Here is a 20668-nt window from a genome sequence, read left to right on the forward strand (position 1 = left end):
CTCGTCTCTCTGTGTGTTGTGTTGTTCCAGTACCTGTTCAATGTCGTAACAATGTTCACATGACTTTCCCTTCTGTGTTACTCGTCTCTATCTACACCTCTACCTCTCCGCCTCTCCTCCTCTCTCTGTTTTCCTTGTTTTTTGGTGGCTGTTTTTGTGATTTATTTACTTATTTATTATTATTATTATTATGTTGTTGTTTTAATCCATCCACAGTGATTTTGTTCTCACTGTGGTTTCATCTCCAGATCTGGTAAATATACATACACTTGTATATATGTATATTTCTGTAGAGCCCCGGCGAAGCCTGCGGCATTCCATCAGTATACAGTATGAATTTTATACTGTATGGGATTGGTTTTCTTTTTGGCTGAGTCTCCAATCACTACATTTTTCTGTAAAGAATGATAATGAACAGACCAGAGACTCAAATAATGGCTCACTATTGAAATTGTTAATATACATTATTCACCAAATTCCAATTGATGGTCGTCACGGCGACAAAGAGCTGTGTCTCTGGCCTGTGCTCAGAGGTCATAGGTCAGGACTGGCTATACTGGGTCTGGACGTAGCTCACTGTCCTTTCGTCCGTGTGTCTCCCCACCTCTGTGCTGTGTCTGTGTCTCTACTGCATCCCTCTAAGAGACGGCAGATAAACCAGACAGGCCAATCACAGCAAAGCAGACGGCGCCCAGTCGCCAGCCCTACCCTCCTTACCCAGGAAATATGTAGTCATTTTTTAAGGCATTTTTAACAAGTAGGTCAGGTTATGGCTCTTTTAATAAACTTCTCAACTGGGGATTGGTGTGAAATAAATATTCCTGGTTTAAAAATACAAATCTATCTTTAGTATTTGAAACATGCATAAAGAAAATGAGAACAGGCGCTCAGTACAAATGTCTTTTTTTTATTTTTTTTTAGAACTGTTAAGGTATTTCCACTGTACTGCCCCAATTGAGCCTATTGATTTGGCAGTAAAGAGTTCCTGACTGCAGTAGGCAATATCTGCACATTATATTTTTCTGTGTATTATTTTTATGACTCAGTCAATGAGTGCATTATTGGGAATTATGTGCTCTCAGGTTACAGTAATTAGGTGTATTTAATTAGCCTGAACACCCTTTGGAACCACGGTTTAAACGCATCTTTAAAAAAAGGTTTGATCTGACTACGGCTTCATTCAGACTCACCTCCTGAAGGACGGCTTGTCATGGCGCAGGGAGGGGCCTCAGCCGCACAATTTAGTTTTTCTGACGACTGGAAAACAGTTCATGTTATGCAAAGGTGAGTAATGTTGAGTTCGTGGTTGAAAAAAGTGTGTAAGGGTGTATGTGGGGAATGCTGGGAATGAAATCTGGCACAGATGGAAACAGGAGGAGGAAGAGGGGACATGGATTATGGGGGGGTCTCTGCACAGGCCCAACACTGCAGGTATGGTGCACACTGCCAAAGCACGGCAAAGTCACATTCATACCACCCTGACATGCACACACAAACTTCCAGTGGAAAGGTGGGGAATGTTGCAAGAAGAGATTTCACACACACACATACACATTGAAAATATCATGAACTGCAATTTAAAGTTGAAAAAACATTGGAATTAAATAATGTTTGTATGTATACACACACACACACACACACACTACAATTAAATATCGTTTGAAGTTGAAGATTTTTTTACCTAAATGAAAACAGGGTAGACTAGGTCTAAATATATAAAATATGACCTTTAATATTGCTTGCTTATAAAGCCACAGTTTCCCAGTGTGAGCTCGGCCCAGAATACACTTTTCTGTGTATTCTGGTGGAACATTTTCAGCTTCTCATGTCTCCAAATGCCTGAGAGCAAACAATTGTTTTTGTAATATGACTCTTAAATACACAAAATGCCATGAAATTAGAACATTATATTTTGATTTGGTCTTCTGAAAGGTCACCAAAAATAAAAAGGCTTGTAAACCCAGACATCCAATTCTAAAATATGAAAATATCTCTGTGTACTTATTTACTGTTTCATAATTAGATCAACAAAAACCACATTGGTTATGGGATGTGTTGACCTGCTTTTATTTCATAATGCTACACATAAACAAATATGTGCACACATGCACACGCACATTTGCACACACACACACAGTGCAGTTGGTATGCACTTTCTCTGATTAAAAAGCCTAAAGGATATACTGGTGTTTTATGTGGGTGTTTTTTTTAATTAACTGAAAATTATCGTACTGATATGTTTAATAGAACAGAACAAAAGATTTCCCTCTGATGTCATAGAAAAAGGTAGAATAAATACATTTTCAGAAATGCTCCAATCACGAAAATGTCAATATGTGTCAATAAAGGCAATAAAATAAATATATGGATAACAATAAAGGCACTTCTTATACGTTTAAAAACAAAATTGATGGAATCAACATGGCAGAAATGACTTGATGAATATGAAACGTTAATGTTGTACCACTGTACACATTCTGTTCTGTATTTTTCATGATGATCGTCAAACATTTCACTACAGAGCGACTCTTGAGTAATCAATACTGCAATATTGATAGAATCAGACCCGTGTCCTGCACATCATTTGAGACCTTGGAGCACTGCAGTGATGATCAATATGACTCTCATAAACAAGATTATTGCCAGTGGCAGGAGTATTAGTGTTATATATTTTCACACTCATTTAACTCCGCCTTCTGCTTGGCCACCATGTAACATTAATAAATATTAACTTCTTCATGATCTCCTTATTCAATTATGCTCAAATTCAGAGTCATCCTATGACTAAATTGTGGTTATTAATATAAATGGTAGTGCTACATTAGTAAATGAATCAGGCAAGGTCAGCAATGTAAAGTCTCACCCAGACATGCCAGTCAACCCAACAGAGTAAGTGAGTGAGGACTGGTGCCGGAATAAGGTGCCCTTGAGATCCACATTTCCCCTTCCATGTAAACATTATTCCCTGCCTGAAGTTCCCTCTTTCTGCGGTATAATGTGCCCTGCCAACCCTGAAACATTGATTAACACAATGTGCTGGAAATGTCTGATCCATGGAGGCATCGCCTCACAACATAAATACAGCACTGGCATCAAAAAAACTTTTCAAAAACCCAACAAATGATCAATACAGGTACAAACTTTGTTGAGCAAATAATCTGTTACCTGTTAGTATTTGCAATCCAATTTGATCTGTGACAGACGTGTTTCGGAAATACAGACAAACCAATTCAGCAGCATGTGAGGAGACGTTCTAACAATATGATTGTTCATACGATTTGGTTTGGGGCTTTTTCGGTGCTTTTCCACATACTCTGCTGCCACCATGTGGCCATTCGTGAGAACAGCAGATTGCCCTTCAGCACAAGTTTAATGATTGAACTATCAATGGCGCAATTTTAGCAATATTACAATATACAACAGTATGTTTAGTATATGCTGTCATCCACCGCAGCTTCCAGTTGTTTTCTGGTCATTAAATCATTTAAATGATGTGCAGGAATGGGCACCGTGGTGGTGTGACAAACGGGGGCGATTTCCCAGGATCCAACTGGCACTCGAAGCCTTAAACGAATCTTGGATTGAAGGGAATTGGGTTCACAGAGGCTGCTTATGCACAGGGCTCAGAGTTTTTCTGCTACACCCCTGACTGCATGTGCATGTCTGAGCTTGAGGTGGACTGGGTGCACTATCGCGCCTTCCATCACACTTTCCGTCCACTGTGACCTGTGAGCCATGACTCCATGGTTATGATGAGAAGCTGGAGCTGGCGGATGATGAAGGCAGTGAGTGAGAAACCCAGAGTGTGTGAAGTAATGCTGATATATAAAAAAAAATCACCTTTTAGGGACGTTATGTTGCAAATTCACTCTCTATAGTAATTTTTTTTACCATTTCCACTCTTCATTTGGAACATTTTCATTACGTACAGTATATATTTATGTTCTACTCGTCACACCTTTAACAGATATCATCAAAATAAAAAGAGCACACAGCATTCTCTGCATTGTAGAATAAAGTTCCATGTGGGTTTTCCAAGTCAAAAAGGGGGTTCTCCCATCACAGCAATGTGTTGGGTTTTTATGGTGAGTGTGTGCTTTAGCCAGTACTGAAACATTAAATGCTAAATGAATAGATCAAAGTTAAAAAAAACAAAAGTGTTCGGCCTCATTTAAATACCATTGAAAGTGAAAAGCATTTCGGAAGCCAGATGCTTTGCCAAATTGAACTCCTAGGGCGCTCAGTTTATCTAATTAGCATGACATTTAATCATACTTTGATCCTTTTAAACGATCTGATTCTCCGTTAAGTCAGAGGGTGGTCAGATTTTGTCTATATTTAAAACATTTTCCACGCCATAAACCCAGAAGGCATGTGATAATGTTTCTAAATAATATATATTAATTAGATTTAGTACTTAAAATACTAAGGTTCAATGTTTAGTGTACAATGAACAGTCGCCATTTAAACAATAAACCTGACAATATATTAATAGTGTATATGCTGTATACTGTACTGTACTGTATAATATACTGTAAATATTGTATGTGCAAGGTGTAATAAAAGAAAGTATGTGTCCATAATGTTATTACTGCAGTTTGCATTGAGAGTAACAGTCTTATTGCAGGAGGGCAGAATTTGTCTTTGAATCTTTCAGGTTCTAGCAGGCAGGAAATGTAATTGCCTGGTGGCTGGAGTCCTTCATTATGTGCTTTGTCTTTCTGGGTTATGTAGGGTTCATAATTCAGAAACCATTGGTTTAACTGTATTAGCTCGGTGGATTGTCTCTTAAATGATCTAAAAAACACATTTGTGCTCATTTTTACATCCAATCAGTGAGCAACTGCAAGCAAGGTAACCTTTTCCCTTATGACATTAGGGGACAAATTCCAGATCCGACCGTCTGAGCTGCCGCTCGGTGAAGCAGAATAACCAAAGATATCAAAATTTCTAGCCACTAGAGGACAATAGACAGGCTAGAGGAACTCATATTAATATTAATAATCTCACAGTGACATTTTAATAATTTGGAACCTTTAAATTCACTCTTAAAAAACAGTACATTAGTAATAACACCGATGTAGCATATGTCATATCTAAACTCTGGGGGGTGTATGTGAGCTGGAATTCTCAAATGCACATCTACACGACTCTAGCACCATCTTGCCTAACCTGCTGGTCTGTGGAAAGAAACCGGAGGGAAAAATATGAAGTGAAATTGATTGTCATTATGAAACACAGCACAGCACACTGTGACACAATGAAATGTGTCTTCTGCTTTCAACCCTTGGTGATCAGTGGGCAGGCATGACAGGCGCACGGGGAGCAGTGTGTGGGGACGGTGCTTTGCTCAGTGGCACCTCAGTGCCATCTTGGTTGATCGGGATTCGAACCGGCAACCTTCTGATCACAGGGCCACTTCCATCACCGCTAGGACACCACTGCCCCAAGTTGACCTTGTAAGGAAAATCCTTCATTTATGGGATTCATTAAATATACTGATGACTTCAAACACACATTGTTACAACCAACAACAAGTGGCAAATATATATTTGTCTGTAATAGGTAGGTTCAGCATGCACTATTGCATTGCAAATAATATTAATAGTAGATAATCACGTAGCATTCGTTTTCACTCGTATATTATAATTCTCTGTGGGGCAGTAGGAAGAAAAATGCACGTCTTCACTGCCACATCCGAAACACGAGAAGATCGCGACATCCCAGCTGGTAGGTGGACGCAGGACGTTCCGTCCGCTCGCCAGGCGCTGGCAGGAAACTGCGCGCCGCAGCGCCCTCCGTCGGATCCAACATGGCCGGCGTGCGCGTCGCCCGGCGGGAGGCGCGTCGCTACCTGTAGTGGGATCGAGTGCGCAGCGCCCCGCGGGGCTTTTCCACGGCGAGGTACGGGAGCGCTCGCCGACTTCCTGGTACGGCCCAATGGGAACGCTGCGCTGTGCTCGGGCCGGGAGAGGAGGCTCGGCGGCGTGAGCGGCTCGGGCGCGTCTCGGATCAGGACGAGGTAAAGGTGCGTCCGCTGTTTGTTACGTGGGATGGGGGGGGGGATCACCGTGGAAGTTTGTTTGCTAGCGAAAGGTGTCCGGGGCTCCGAGCCCGATCGTAAGCGGACACCGCCCACCGGCCGCTGATACGGGGCTTGTAAAGAGCCGGGGGAGCCCGCGCAACATTTTGTGCAGAAAACTTTGTCTTGGACAATGTTCCACTAGGCCTACAAAGCTAAACCCACGGACGGCCTCCTGCAGCAGAGTCGATAGAGGCTGCTTGCGCTAGAGCGCTAATCGCGCCTTTCGATTGGTCCGCGACGCGGTGCGCTCATTGGCTGCCGCGCCTGTCAGTCACATGACGTGGGCCGGAGCGGCCAACAATTCCCATGTAATTGATTTAAAGGGGATCAGTTGTAGAATTAAACGCTCTACGGTTGAAAGTTTTGTTTTGCTCGTCGATTCACGACATGCGCGATCTTTTTTTTAGATATAAAGCTGTTCCAGCTTAAATGTTATTTTAGTTCTTGTTCGTGTCCCCGGTGCAGCGCCGGAATGGTAGGTGGCCGTGTGGAGGAATAATGTTACCGATGCAGCCTGTCGGTGCGGGCTAGTGTGTCCCGTCTTCGGTTACACCGTCACCGATCTGCTGCGGATGGTCGAATGCGGCGTCTGGTGTCATAAACTGCGGTAAGAGCTCGGCCTTCTGGTGTAGCTCGACGGAGCTGCGCCGTCCGTCAGCTTCAGTGTGGCTGCGGTGACATTTCTGAGGCGTGGCAGCGCGCCACCCGTCACTGCCGATGGCCCTGCTGCCGCCCGGTCTGTCCTGACAGCTGGGATCTGCTCACACTTTTCATATGGCCGAAGTAATCCAAGCTTTAAAAGGTCCCCCACATTCCCAACCATAATAAATACAGTCTTTCAGCCCAAATATAGCATGTGACTTTCAGCAGGCACTTATTCCTGTTTCTGTGTGTGTGTGTGTGTGTGTGTGTGAGTGTGTGTGTGTGTGTTTTACTGTATTGACCCCGGCATCTATGCAGATTTCACCAAAGTCGTCCTTTTTGAAGCCCAGCTGTCCGGTTGTTGCTTAAACCCGCCCTGCATTTTACTCAAGTGGAGCCCGGTACACTGACATCTGAATCAAGTTGCCCGTACCCAGTTTATACCGCGGCTGTGAGTGTAGCACGGCGTGTCGGTTTTGAAGGATACGTTATGGTTTGCAATTGCTGGACACATAGCAGGTCTGCAACAAGCAACTATTTAAATCCAAAAATTGGTCTGGTTTTGAACCAAATAACAATTTACATTTACATGTTTACAACATTTATTATCCAGAATGACTTACAATCAGTAGTGACAGGGACAGTCCCCCCCTGGAGACACTCAGGGTTTAAGTGTCTTGTTCAGGGACACAATGGTTTTGGCATGTGTTAACCAACTGGAGTTTTCTGTTTTGTATTGATTAGTTGTGTATTATGACACAAGGCCCCCATTACACGTTAAAATGCGGATGTTCATATTTAATCTGCTTTTGCATGCATAAATGTGGATGAAGATGCCAGTCAGTAATAAAATAATATTTATATACTTTTTTTTACATTAATAGTAAATATTTTTTTTTTAGATTATCACTGATAGAGTAAAAATAATTATGGTAAAAAAAATACTCCATTTACATTCATGGCATTTATCAGATGCCCTTATCCAGAGCGACTTACAATCAGTAGTTACAGGGACAGTCCCCCCATGGAGACACTCAGGGTTAAGTGTCTATCTCAGGGACACAATGGTAGTAAGTGGGATTTGAACCTGGGTCTTCTGGTTCATAGGCGAGTGTGTTACCCACTAGGCTACTACCACCCAGTTCCTTTTGTGTGTGCGTATTGTGAGATTCGATGGCATCATTCCTCCCCCACCCCTGCCAGGGTACATCTGCAACATCATCAAATTACCCGTCATTACAATCCTGCCCTGCACGGCATTTCATTCCCGAACAGTCGTGATTACGGTTATTTAGCTGCACCGTCCGGCTCTGGCTGAGGAAGAATACGGCTCCCTGCAGAGACAGAGCACAAATGTTGTGTTGTTGCTTTGTTATGCTCGTCTCAGGCCTTGCAGGGACGCATCGGCCATGACTTCCTCTTGGGGGGGGGGTTGTGCTCAGGGGTGGACAGTTTCTATGGAATAAGCGACCCAAGTAAAAGGCACGGTGCCTATTGTGCGCTTTTGTGTTTGTGTAACGCAATTAAACAACTTTTAAGCGTAAGGAAGGTTTACACCAGTCAGTCTGATTTCAGTGTTCCCACATCATGTGTCATATGGAGTTCTTGATACCTATTCAGGCAAGAGAGCCACCTTAGATGCATGATGTGGATGCGATCATGACACAGTTTCCAAGATTGTGTTTCCAACACGTCACCCTTTCATTCGTACAAGTGCCAAGTACCAGCCTGGTGTCATGTAGGCCACAGTAATGCGAAACTTTCATGCTGAATTTATTTGGGTTCATATTATTTTTTATCGTAATGTTGTCTTCATCCTTTTACCTTATTGCATTGTGTAGGTTTGTAGACAGAGGCGGGACTCGTAGAAAATCCCCTGACATGATATATTGCCTATAATAATGAGATCAATTCTTGATTCTGTTAAACTCCACACTCAGGACAGGTCTCTACAATATGCTCATTATATCTGTATAATAGAAGTCCCTCAAAAGGTGACTTTAAATCGAAAACCACAATCGCACCTTAAGTGTCACAATTTTTGAAGCAATAGAGGAAAAAGTACAAAATCTGTGGTTTAATATCAATTCCTCCCCTTTTTCTACTGTAAAAATAAACTGATGTGTAAAACGAAAATCTGCTGGATTTGGAGTTGATCTATGTATCTCTGATTTCACTCATTTTTGGTTAAAGTTGACTCATCAGCGTTTGCTAAATGAATTATTTGTGACCTCATTCATGTAATACATTCCCTCCCTGTACAGGTCATGAGTACCTCTAGGCGAGCGCCTGTGGAGAACAGCCTCACCTGTCCGTCAGTTCGCCCGGACACCGTCCCGCCCCACACCCTCAGCCTGCCACCATGAGTGAGTACCTTTCTCAAGAACATCCCCCTGCCATTGTATCAAGACCTCTGTGTGTGTGTGTGTGTGTGTGAGAGAGAGAGAGAGAGAGAGAGAGAGACTCTCTGACTGACTGCTAATTCAAATATTTTATAGACTGACCTCTGTTGTCCATCTATGTGCTGTTTTTGTACATGAAATGAAGGAGGGATTTTGGGCGTGTCCCCTGGCCTATCTGGATAGTACGTATCTGATCCCAGAACCCCCCCACTGAACTGAAACACATTCAGAGTGAAGTTTATCAGCTTTTTGCTATCTTTTGGTACATTGAGTACTCTCCATGTGGTTCCTGTTTTCGTATCAGCGCGTCAGATATAGAGAGTGGTGAGAAAACAGTCATGTGTGTATTTATTCTCTCTGGTGTATATACTGTACACTACAGACCAGATGTTTGTTGGTTTAATAAATAAAATAAAAGCATTCACTGAATATAATGTAACAACAGGTTATTTAAGTACTGTAAGTGCAATTTAACCATTCAGGTAACCATTCTTTGCCGTTATCATTGCCAAAGATTCATTTCATCCTTTTAAACAAGTTTGGGAAATTAGTTGAGAATATCTTCAGTACACAATTAGTGTGTAATATCTTCAGTATGTCTCATTGACTGTTTTAGCCAATTCAACGGTCTGCAAACTACAAACCTTTTGTGCAGCAATCAAGTTCCGTTTGAGAAAAATCATCTTAGAAAAATAAGTGGTAGAAGTGGTAGGTAGGGTGGTAGTAGCCTAGTGGGTAACACACTCACCTGTGAACCAGAAGACCCAGGTTCAAATCCCACTTACTACCATTGTGTCCCTGAGCAAGACACTTAACCCTAAGTTGCTCCAGGGGGGGACTGTGCCTGTAACTACTGATAAGGGCGTCTGATAAATGCTGTAACTGTAAATTAGTCGACTCTGAAAGTTGGATGGACTCCTTTAACCCTGACTTCACAATCCACGATGACTGCCCCTCTTCTCTACTACTTATACACCATTCTTTTTTATATACTTCAAATCGAATCAAAATGTATTTATAGAGCACCATTTCAAACAGTTGAAAGCAATGAGAAAAATGTGTCTAGATATGAAGGTTTGAATTGACGGTGCTGACCTAATTTGTAACAGTAAAGTCATCCAAATTTTTTTGAGATAAAATTGCAAAAGCGCAATTTCCTGTTTGAACCAACAATTTCGATTCAGAGTAGCGAAGTAAGAGTGAAGCTTGGAGCCGCACCATTTAAGGATTTAAAAAGCAAGATTACATTTTTACATTTTATTCTGTACACTACTGGAAGCCAATGGAGCGAGGCCAATACTGGGCTGATGGACTCAAATACTCAAATGAGTACCAGAAATTCCCACCTGTAAGTTCTCTGAACATACCTCTACTGTGTTCTTTTTTCTTTTTTTTTTTTAAACAAAATTATGGTATACTTTGTCATGTCTAACGTTAAAACGAACAGGGAATGATTGCTAACGTGGCTCTTTGACTGAAGCAAATGAAAAGCACTGTTAGCAATCGGGGGTTGGCAGGTTAGCTACCTAGTTTGCTAGCTAGTTGTTTTGATCTTTGAGTTTGATTATTATAACCTCCATGTGTTTAACAATAAAAAAATAGCAATAATATTGGCATCAAAATTTTTTGGAAGTGAGTCCGTCCGAGGAGAGTCGGGTGAGTCGTTTGGTTAATTAGCGCCCGTTTGTTAGCAGAAACCCATCACGCCTCTTCCCAGACTACATAGCGGAGTGTAATAAGGGTAATTAACCCCAGATATCAACACACACACACACACACACACACACACACACACACACACACCGTTACCACCTGTATCATAGAGTATTTTTTTTTTGTTGTTGTTTTTTTAGCCATGTGGTAATAAATTCCTGAGCTGGAGCTTCGGCTACTCCTCATTCGCGGCATTGCGCGAGTGGTTGCTGTGGTAACTAGGTGTTTACGCCGCAGTTGCCATGGCTCCTGGGCCCGTGTGAAGCGTTTACTGCGGCTCTGTTGGATTGAGCAGCTGCTGCGGGGCCGGGCTGAGTGATTTAACCAGATTACCTCTCCTAGAGCCCATAAACAAGGGCCCCCGTGGGTCTTGATGTCTGTCTGTATGTATTTTGTTTTTCCGGTTAGTCATGGAAGGCAGACGGGGGCGTCCTCTGCTGCAGTGCCCGTCTCTCCCCGGTTTGAGGTCGGGGTCAGTACAGCGACCAGACGAGACCTTCGATGCTCGACGTCGGTCGCCGTTGCAATAGCAGCAGTACTGGCCCTCCCGGCATTGAGCTGAAAAACAACTACTAACTACTGCAGTAACAGTATCTGTGTCCTGGGGGAAGGGATTCAGGCCCGCTGGGTGTGTGTGTGTGTGTGTGTGCGTGTCTGTGTGCATGTGTGGCAACAGAATACAGTGGAATGTTTTTCCTTAGATGTTGTACATTGTGCCCTCTCGGTCCTCTGTAAAGCATGTGAAGAAATGGGCTTCTGCGACTTTGTGTTAGTTTGTTTGGTGTGTGTGTGTGTTTGTGCATATTGATCTAAGTGTGTTGATATCTGGGGTTAATTACCCTTATTACACTCCGCTCGGTAGTCTGGGAAGAGGCGTTGATGGGTTTCTGCTAATTAACCAAATGACTCACCCGACTCTCCTCGGACGGACTCACTTCCCAAAAATGTTGCGTGTGAGGCGAGGGGGACGGGCAAGACGATAACTTTGATAAATGCAGCTCGCATTTGTCGCCCAGTTGTGATAAGGCCCTGGTCGGTATGAAGTAGAGTAGAACGTTTTTTTTTTCTAAGGGAGGGAGCACAGGCATGGCTAAGTAAGAGATCGTTTATAACAAGGTGTGCAATGAATGATTATTTCTTCATTTTACTTTTACTAAGGTCTCGGTGACTGAATAAATGAGTGGTTTTGATTGTCAGATTTAGGCACTGTTCCGAGTGAATGCGCTGTTAACACCAAATGGGAGATTCACATGCACGACTGGAAATGTACACACATTGTATTATGGGAAAATACTAGTCAGACACATTAGGCTTTGCTTTCCCACTCCGTGCTGAGTTATTCTAAAATACCAGACACGTACACGTCACATACTCTGTCACCTTTACTTATCTCTGGTCTGTGTGAGAGAGAACTGCATGTCCTGTCGCTTTGCTACAGGACATCTGGCTTCCTTGGTCAAAGAATCCAGTCTACGGAGGATTTGTAGTACCAGGCCATTGGACAGAAACACCCATGTTGTGCTTGAAAAGTGACTTGTGATGTAATCGAAATGCTGGCTGTTATATGTAAACAAGAATCACTGTCACTCAGACCGGAGGTCATTATATAAAGTGTCTTCTGGTGGGTGGGGACAAGGGACCATTTCTGTCCATCCGAAGGGAGGGCGGAAGTTATAAGGTCTGGTGTGGGGTCTGTGAAAGTACTAATAGCACTTAGACTATAAGCATGAATCATGAATTTACTTTTGCATTTACGGCATTTACCAGACACATCCAGAGCGACTTCCAATCAGTAGTTACAGGGACAGTCCCCCCCGGAGACACTCAGGGTTAAATGTCTTGCTCAGGGACACAATGGAAGTAAGTGGGGTTTCTGGTTCATAGGCGAGTGTGTTACCAACTTGGCTACTCCCACCCAGGGCAGTGGTGGCCTAGCGGTTAAGGAAGCGGCCCTGTAATCAGAAAGTTGCTGGTTCGAATCCCGAGCCACCATGGTGCCACCGAGGTGCCATTGAGCAGAGCACCGTCCCCATACACTGCTCCCTGGGCATCTGTCACGGCTGCCCACTGCTCACCAAGGGTGATGGTTAAAAGCAGAGGACTCATTTCGTGGTGTCACTGTGTGCTGTGCTGCAGTGTTTCACAATGACAATCACTTCACTTTCACCTTTTTTAAGGACATTTAAAGGACATGGGATTTTTTTTTTTTATCAATTTTGAGCCCTCATACAATTTTGAGCCCAAACCACACACCTCATTGTCCCTTGTGGGGTGTCCACATGGTGACCAGCGAATGGAATGAAATGTCAGCGATATCGAGTGACTTAACAACCTCCCAGTATTCTTACAGAGCAGACGAGCAGGTAGCTGAACCTGAACCCCCACGCGCACGGGAGGAGTGGAATTTGTCTGCATGTTGAAATGATAAGCAGTTGGTCATACATTCAGTATCAGGTTCCTCATTCACGTGTCTGACATTCTAAAAGTGGAAGTGTAGGTGTGTGTGTGTGTGTGTGTGTGTGTGTGTGTAGGTGTTTGAGTGTTAAGACGCTCATTTTTTGAAGGCAGATTAAAGTGAAATATTCAAAACCGGATTATCACACACGACAAAACAGAGAAGCTGACTGGGACGCACACAAGAGTGACAGTCACTGAAAAGTCACTGAACACTGACCTTGCGCTAGCGCTACAGGTTTAACAGGTCAGATTTTATTCTTCCTGTTTTCAGTGTCTCTTTCATTCATTGTTTGGGTTTTAATTTATTGCAGCATTGTCTTCTGACATGATTCGTCCCGGTTAAGCAGCACCAGATAGTTGAGGTTCTGCCTCCCCCAAGTGACTTCATCAAGTCCAGAGAAGTCCATGAAGTCCTCACAAACAGACCATTAAATTGTGCCGTTGTGGCATTTGCTGCAATTTCTGCTGCATTACCACGACTCCACTCTGCAGATATGCGCTTCTGTGCCTGCAGCTTTCTGAATTTTAAAAAAGATGTAATTAGATTTATTTTATTTTGGACATTGTTAAAATGTTAATTAATTTCATTGAATAGTCCTGTCATCGTCATACTGTTTTTTTTTTTTTTTCCCCCAACGTCTGCTGTTATTCATATTAACAGTCCAACAGGAGTAAAGTTAAATGGGTTCCACTTGTCCTGCTCGCACATGTCTTCTGTAGATGCCAGAATTAATTTGGGGAATCTGAAGAAGCTCCGTAAGGGAGGGCACTTGAAAAGCCCACGGGAAATGACGTAATCCCTCAGTGTTATGGCATGTGACACCGCTTGGGTACTTTACTACCCTGTGGGGAGGGGTTATGAGAGGGATGCCTTTGCGCTGATGGCAGTCCAGAGCGTGGTTCATGGGCCGCTTTTTCACGCGTGTCCCGTGATGAGCGCTGCTCAGGCTGTCGGTTGGGTGAGGAATGTGCTGTACGCGCCTGCAGTGGCGCTGCTGCTGTAACCTGTCCCCCAGTGGGATTTTTGTCCTCAGCAAGCATGAGGACAAATGCTTGCTGACCCCCGGCCTCCTTTTCCTTCGTCTGTCTATCCGTCTGTCCGTATGTCCACTCTTCCGCCAGATTGCACAAAGCCACTTTCTTGTCGCCATGGATGCAACACAAGTGTCCTTTGGCACCATGTCACTATGGCAACTAACCTTAGTGTCCCTGGGCTACCACAAGGTCGAGCGAATAACAATATGCTTGTAATACTACAAAATCTGTGAGAACAATTTCATTTTAAAGGGATTTACAAGATTTTTATTTTTAAATTACACAGATGCCATTTTACAGTGTTTTTTATTTACTATTCTTTGACAAAAACATATTGGGATTTTATTCAATAGCAATATTCAACAGTAAAACAACAATAATATTTGCTAGATTGGTCTAGCACCGTATATGGAGTAAGTGAAGTGTTGTAAAATTATGCCAAGACCAATATTTGTGTTTAGAGTAATGCAATCATAACCCTAACGCAGAATTAGTTTCTTGTAGTTGCAGACACCCTCCGGGAGTCTCGGTGACGTCACCATGTCACGGTGTTAACTGGCCTGAGCCCCTTTTGATGTGCAGGAGAGCCTGATCTGGGATCGGAAGTTGTGTAGAGACCTGCTGGGTGGACTCCTGGCATGTCATTCTTGTGTCAGCAGGTCGAATGATGGAAACAGGATGTGCCAGAGGCCAACAGGAAGTGACAGTGCTATGATGTCTGACATTTTTTTTTCCCTTTTGCTCCATTCCATTCTTCCTAGCTGACAATTTGCCAAAGGAGGCGGTTGTGTGGGTGTGTGATGGACTAGTACATGAAATGAAACACTGGAATGTTCTGCATAATCTGTGCCTGTCACCTTAACCTTACATCAATCAAGCGTCCATCAAGTTCAAATTTTTGACTTTGGTTACTGTGGTAGGTTAGTCTTACAATAAGAACAGTCTTATTAAATCATGAAAACTGAAAACATGAAAATTGTCTCTGCATTTATGTCCTCGTTTTTTTTTTCTATGGTGCCCTTCTCACCAAGTGTGTGTGTGTGTGTGTGTGTGTGTGTGTGTGTGTGTGTGTGTGTGTGTCTGCAAGAGTCCTTCATGTGAGACATGGCAATCAAAAGCCCCTATTCATCCTCGTCTGCAGCTAAAATTAGATGCGGCTTCCATTGATTGACAATGAACTGAATTCTGCACCGCTGGGATCAAGAAGTGTAGACGTGTTCTGTCTCTCGTCTCCTCTGTCTTTCTCTCATATCTGTCCATCCCCTCTCCAGCGTTCTCCTCTATGAACTTGTAAAAAAGCTGCTTGAGAAGTCACCGTTTATTAAGGCGTAAAGCTGGGGCCTTGGGGTGGAGGTGAGGAGTGATCTCACTGCTTAGTCCCGAAAAAAGTCAGTAGACACACACACACACACACAAACACAAACACACAAACATTTACAGTTTTGTTTGTCTGTCCATGCGTCTGTCCCCTTCTTTTCCTCAAGATCACATTGACAGAATTTCTTCAAATTTGTCTCAGTTGTTTACTTGGGTTGTGAGACTCTGGTGGTCAAACTCATCAGCCTGATCAGTCAATACGTGGACTCCACTAGATCTCTGAAGGTCTGCTGTGGGGTCTGGTGGCATGCAGTCAGTAGCATTAGCTGGAACTTGCTTCTCCAGCACATCCCACTGATGCTTGATGGGAAAATATTAGAAATAACATGTACACACTTTTCTTTTGGTAAATGCACACGCGAGCACACACACACACACACACACACACACACACACACACACACACACAACTTATGCTCATATGAGATGGAATTCCCTGGGGTCTGTGGGTGTGTGTGTGTGTGTGTGTTTGCATAATCATCAAGGCCACAATTAACTAAACCAGATATACTGAACCCCCAGCGCTACACACACACACTTTCAATAAAGAACACCGCATGGACTGGAGCGTCGGTTAAGAAATACGCTACTGCAGTCTCTCTCCGACGCACACACTCACACGCTCAACACATTCTGCTGGTGCTGCATGGCAGTTAGGGGCTCTGTGGGAAACATCATTAAAATAAAGAATGGGTCTGACTACCGCATGGCCTCTGTCATTACAACGCGCCACTCGCCATCTGTGTGTGTGTGAGAGAGAGAGAGAGAGAGAGAGAGGTTATAACACTGTCTCTGCAAAGTGTTTACCCATTCTGCTCATGTTCCACCACTGAGACCCCTGGAAATTAGAGAGAGAGAGAGAGAGAGAGAGAGAGGGGAAGGGAGGAAAATAGGAGGCGGTGCCAGAGCAGCTAATTTCAAGTTGGAAGATGAAGAAGGAAGTGACCGGATGAAAGAGAGGGACGAGCGAGGGAGCGAAAGGCAGGGAGGAAGAGTCCGGAGTACAGTCGTAATTCTCTGTTATTGATCTAAACTCTGAGGGACAGCACGCGAGAGAGAGAGAGAGAGACCCTGAGAGGAAGACCCGTGGACGGGAAGCTGTCTGCTCCTCGAGATCACACACACACAATGTGTGTGTGTGTGTGTGTGTGTGACGGTAACAGTGCACTTACCCGCTCGGCTGCCAGGATGGATGGATAGAGACCTTGGAAGAGAAGCGTCCTCGCCACGCGGATCGGGAGAAGGATTTTGGCGCAGCCTCCCGGCTGGAAGCCGCCTCACCTGAACTGACAGCTGCCTGAGCACGGCGACAGTTCGAGAGTCCGCTGCGGAATGTTGAGAAGATAAGGTGATAAGAGAGGGGAGCAGAACCTTCGGCGAAGGGGCGAGTGAAAGTGGAGAGGAATGAAGAAGGGGACAAGCCATGACTTGACCTCTGGCCTCTGAAGGCGTGATGCTGGAGCAGGAGGTCAGCAGGATTGAGATGAGGCTGTCACTGGCTGCGAGAGACGAGACCATCCCGCCCACTGCCACGCCCCCTGCCACGCCCCCACCTGAGCATGCAGGTGCTTCAGATAGTCAAGGAACTGGTGTCTCCATCCAGACGTAGAGCAGCCAGTAGATTTGGAGGTGTGTGTGTGTGTGTGCATTTCTTTCCATAACCTTCATTTGACTGGTTTAGGTCATTCGTTCGATGCTGAAATATGTATTCAGTGTAGTTCGTTTGTGAGAGAGAGAGAGCGAGAGAGAGGGACGTGTTCATTTTCAGCTCGTTGTCTTTTTAATGTGCCTTCCTCTGCAAAATCTCCTCAGTCCTATTATGGCAATTTTACACCCATCAGATTGAATGCTGGTTGAGCCGCTCCGTCGCTTGATGTGTGTTTTAAAGGGCTCTGTTGTTGAAATGTATTTTCAGTGTCACTGTCTCAGCCGATAGCTGCTACTGCCCTAACTCTGACCATGTGAGAGCTTTTCTTAAAATGAGAGAAATGAGTTGGTTTTGTTCAGAGCATGTAAAATTATTCAACCTAATGGACTTTATTGAGAACTACAGTGATTTTTTTTTAATTCCAATTAGAAATTTTATGTGTGTGTGTGTGTGTGTGTGTGTGTGTGTGTGTGAGAGAGAGAATATGTTGTAAATGTTAATTGACGATCTTTTCATCCCTTCATGTCTCATTCTCTCTGCCTTTTTTCCCTGTGATTCCTCAGTGTGGTGCATTGGTGTAATTAGCCTCAATATTTGTTTAGTAGGTGTGTGTGTGTGTGTGTGTGTGTGTGTGTGTGTGTGTGTGTGTGTAGGTTAATGAGACATTGCTCGGATGCCTAAAAGCTAATAAATACACCAGACTTAGTTCAGGTCTGCGGCTGTTGCCCGCAGTGTTGTGCTAATTCCACCCTGTACAGTTTTCGACTGGCCAGGTCATTTGGCTACCTGCCTATTCTCTAGTAAATGGAAATAAAACAAGATATCAACCGAACAGAGGAAAGTTTGTGTGAGCTTCTTTGCATTTTCTGGTGTGTTAAGAAAATTATTAATGTTATATAAAAGTTGTTCTGTAGTTTTTCTGTAACAGAATGGCCATTCCAGGAACTGTTAATTGCGAGCCATATTACTGTAGTTCTTTTCCGTGCACCTCTCCCTGAAACAGGAACTCTGGTCAGGTGACACAGCTGCCATTTTCACAGCTGTGGTGTACGTGCCGTGCCTAGAACTACGTCAGATAGACTCGGCTGTGATTTTTACATCCTCGTCGCCCTAAAACAGGACGTCTCTGGTCTTCAATCTCAGACAAATATCAGTCATATTTGTGTGTGTGTGTGTGATTGCTGTCGCATGCAAAAATACTTCTGCAACGCACTGCACCAAGATTTAAAACTGCTGGGATGCACATTATGATAACCATTATTGTGTGTGTGTGTGTGTGTGTGTGTGTGAGTGTGTGTGAGAGAGAGAGAGAGAGAGAGAGCAAGGGATTTTGAAATATTTATGGCTGGGGGTTTGTTCTCTTTTGTGATTCAGTGATATGCTGAATTTTTACAGGAAGGTCGTCTGGCTTTGCCTTTGCAATGGACACATGGTATCCTTTCAAAACCAGTTAGATGCATCAAGATCTTATATCTGTTTAAGCATCACCCTGCATGCTGAGATGTCATTTTTTTAGCCACAGGATTCGTTCTGACCCTTTAAAGCCTTTGAACTGCTGAGATTTGGTATTTGAAGTCCTGCAAAAGTTCTGTCAATTACTTTTATAAAACCAGAAATTCTGACCTTTTTTTGCAAGATTGCTGGTGAGGATCTATCTGTGATTGGTTGACTGTTTGATTGGTTTAATTCATGCAACTCAAAGCACTTAAAAAACATGGTTATCATGGAGAGGATGCACCGATGGTCCAATGCTGAAGTCCAAGCAATTCTAAGGTTGCTGTGGTGGACATTTAACCCAGTTTGTATGATTGTATAGAATAATTTTTTACTTCCTGTGTAGCACTGGACTTCCACTCCAAACGATGCCATTACAAAAGAAATGATGAAGCAAGTTTTCATAAATAGTGTTGTTGGGTCTGACATTCAGTTAATTCGTTGTTCATGGGGAAAGCTAATTATGAGCTTTATGGGTGGTCTTTGCCAGACGACCATCAGAGGTTTTATCACGGCACTTATCACATCAATCACTGGCAGTGCGGTCTAATGGTTCAATAGACGCCTGACAAGGACATTTTCTGAGTCATAGTGAACCAGATGTGCACTGTACATCATGATGTAGCTGGAATGGATGATGCAGTGGGTTTGTCCATTCTGTCTTATGTGGTCCAGATCAGTAGGTGAGTTCGTAACACTAACATTTTTCTATTGGATCGATTTCCTTTCACACAGGGAAACATCCAGGCGAAGCAAAAAGAACTTTCTCTCTGCTGATTGGCCAGATGTATCGCCATGGGAACAACAAAAGTAAATTGATGACATAGACGGCATTGAAAATGACCCATAATTCACTGTTTGGTCCTGATTTAGTTCGGTACATGTTCTCACCAGGCAGACTGCACCAGAGTTTGCGATTTGATTCGAATCGAGACCACCTCCTTTCTGGGTCTCGGTGTGGTTGTTTTTTAATACGCACCGGCGTTTACTGAGTTGACACCGGACGAATCGAACTGCACCACGGGCGGAAACAACGTTGAGTTCGATTCAAGCGCACTTTAGCCTGTAGGTGTGAAAGCATGAAAGTGTTCTTGATTCAACTTCCACAGAAATACCCAGAAATACCAATCTTCACGCCCTGCTAAAACGAGACCACAGTAAATCATTTAAAGTCCCCGGCCTTTAATGTGACCTACAACATAACAAACAATACAATAGAAAAAGTTATACTGAGCTGGCTGCATAAAAAGTTAACACCCTTAAACTAATCCTTTCTAGAAGTGCATTTTGATTGAATTACAGCATTCGTTCTTCTGGTGAGCACCAGTGTGCCTCTGATCTGCAAATGTGGCTGTTTTAGATTTTCTTCTGCTCTGGTTTTATATTAATGTCATTTAATCTTGGTTTGTGCAAATTGCTATTCTGAGCAACCAGAAGATGACCCAAAGCTGAAAATTATAGGGTATGACACAGAAGTCTTAAAAAAAACTCTTGATTCTTATATTGGTTATTTATTTGTTTATTTATTGGAGCATGTGGATGGAGTGGGACTTTTAGAGCTCACCTCTGTCAGGGATTATTCATTTTCAAATGCTTTTCAAATCTAGAGCAGAAATGAAAAGTAAAAAATGAGTGCATACTGTTAAGAACACATTCTTGTGGAGATCCTCGTGGAGAAGAAAGGATTTCAAAGCCCCCAAAATTAATCTACAGAGTGGAGTTATAAATATACAAATAGCTGAAGTCGCACCTCTCATCTTTGCACGTGCACACACACACACACACACACACGCACACATATATACACTGTCTGTG

The 20668-nt window shown here is 43.3% G+C and overlaps 1 protein-coding gene across 4 annotated transcripts in view; it reads left to right on the forward strand.

The window, feature by feature from the left end:
- The first annotated feature begins 5776 nt into the window (after window positions 1-5776).
- The window catches only part of usp6nl (USP6 N-terminal like), a 38670-nt gene continuing 23778 nt past the window's right edge, over window positions 5777-20668 (forward strand). The window contains exons 1-2 of one of the 4 annotated variants that reach the window (XM_028954302.1): window positions 5777-6028; window positions 8992-9093. In XM_028954302.1, coding sequence (XP_028810135.1) covers window positions 9090-9093 — 4 coding nt within the window. In that variant the 5' untranslated portion in view covers window positions 5777-6028; window positions 8992-9089. Of the gene's footprint in view, window positions 6029-6445; window positions 6693-8991; window positions 9094-16601; window positions 17341-20668 lie in introns of those variants that run through there. The other 3 variants (XM_028954303.1, XM_028954304.1, XM_028954300.1) reach the window with 3 other exon arrangements.

Source organism: Denticeps clupeoides, chromosome 15, assembly GCF_900700375.1.
Source record: "Denticeps clupeoides chromosome 15, fDenClu1.1, whole genome shotgun sequence".
NCBI classification, from domain to species: Eukaryota; Metazoa; Chordata; class Actinopteri; order Clupeiformes; family Denticipitidae; genus Denticeps; species Denticeps clupeoides.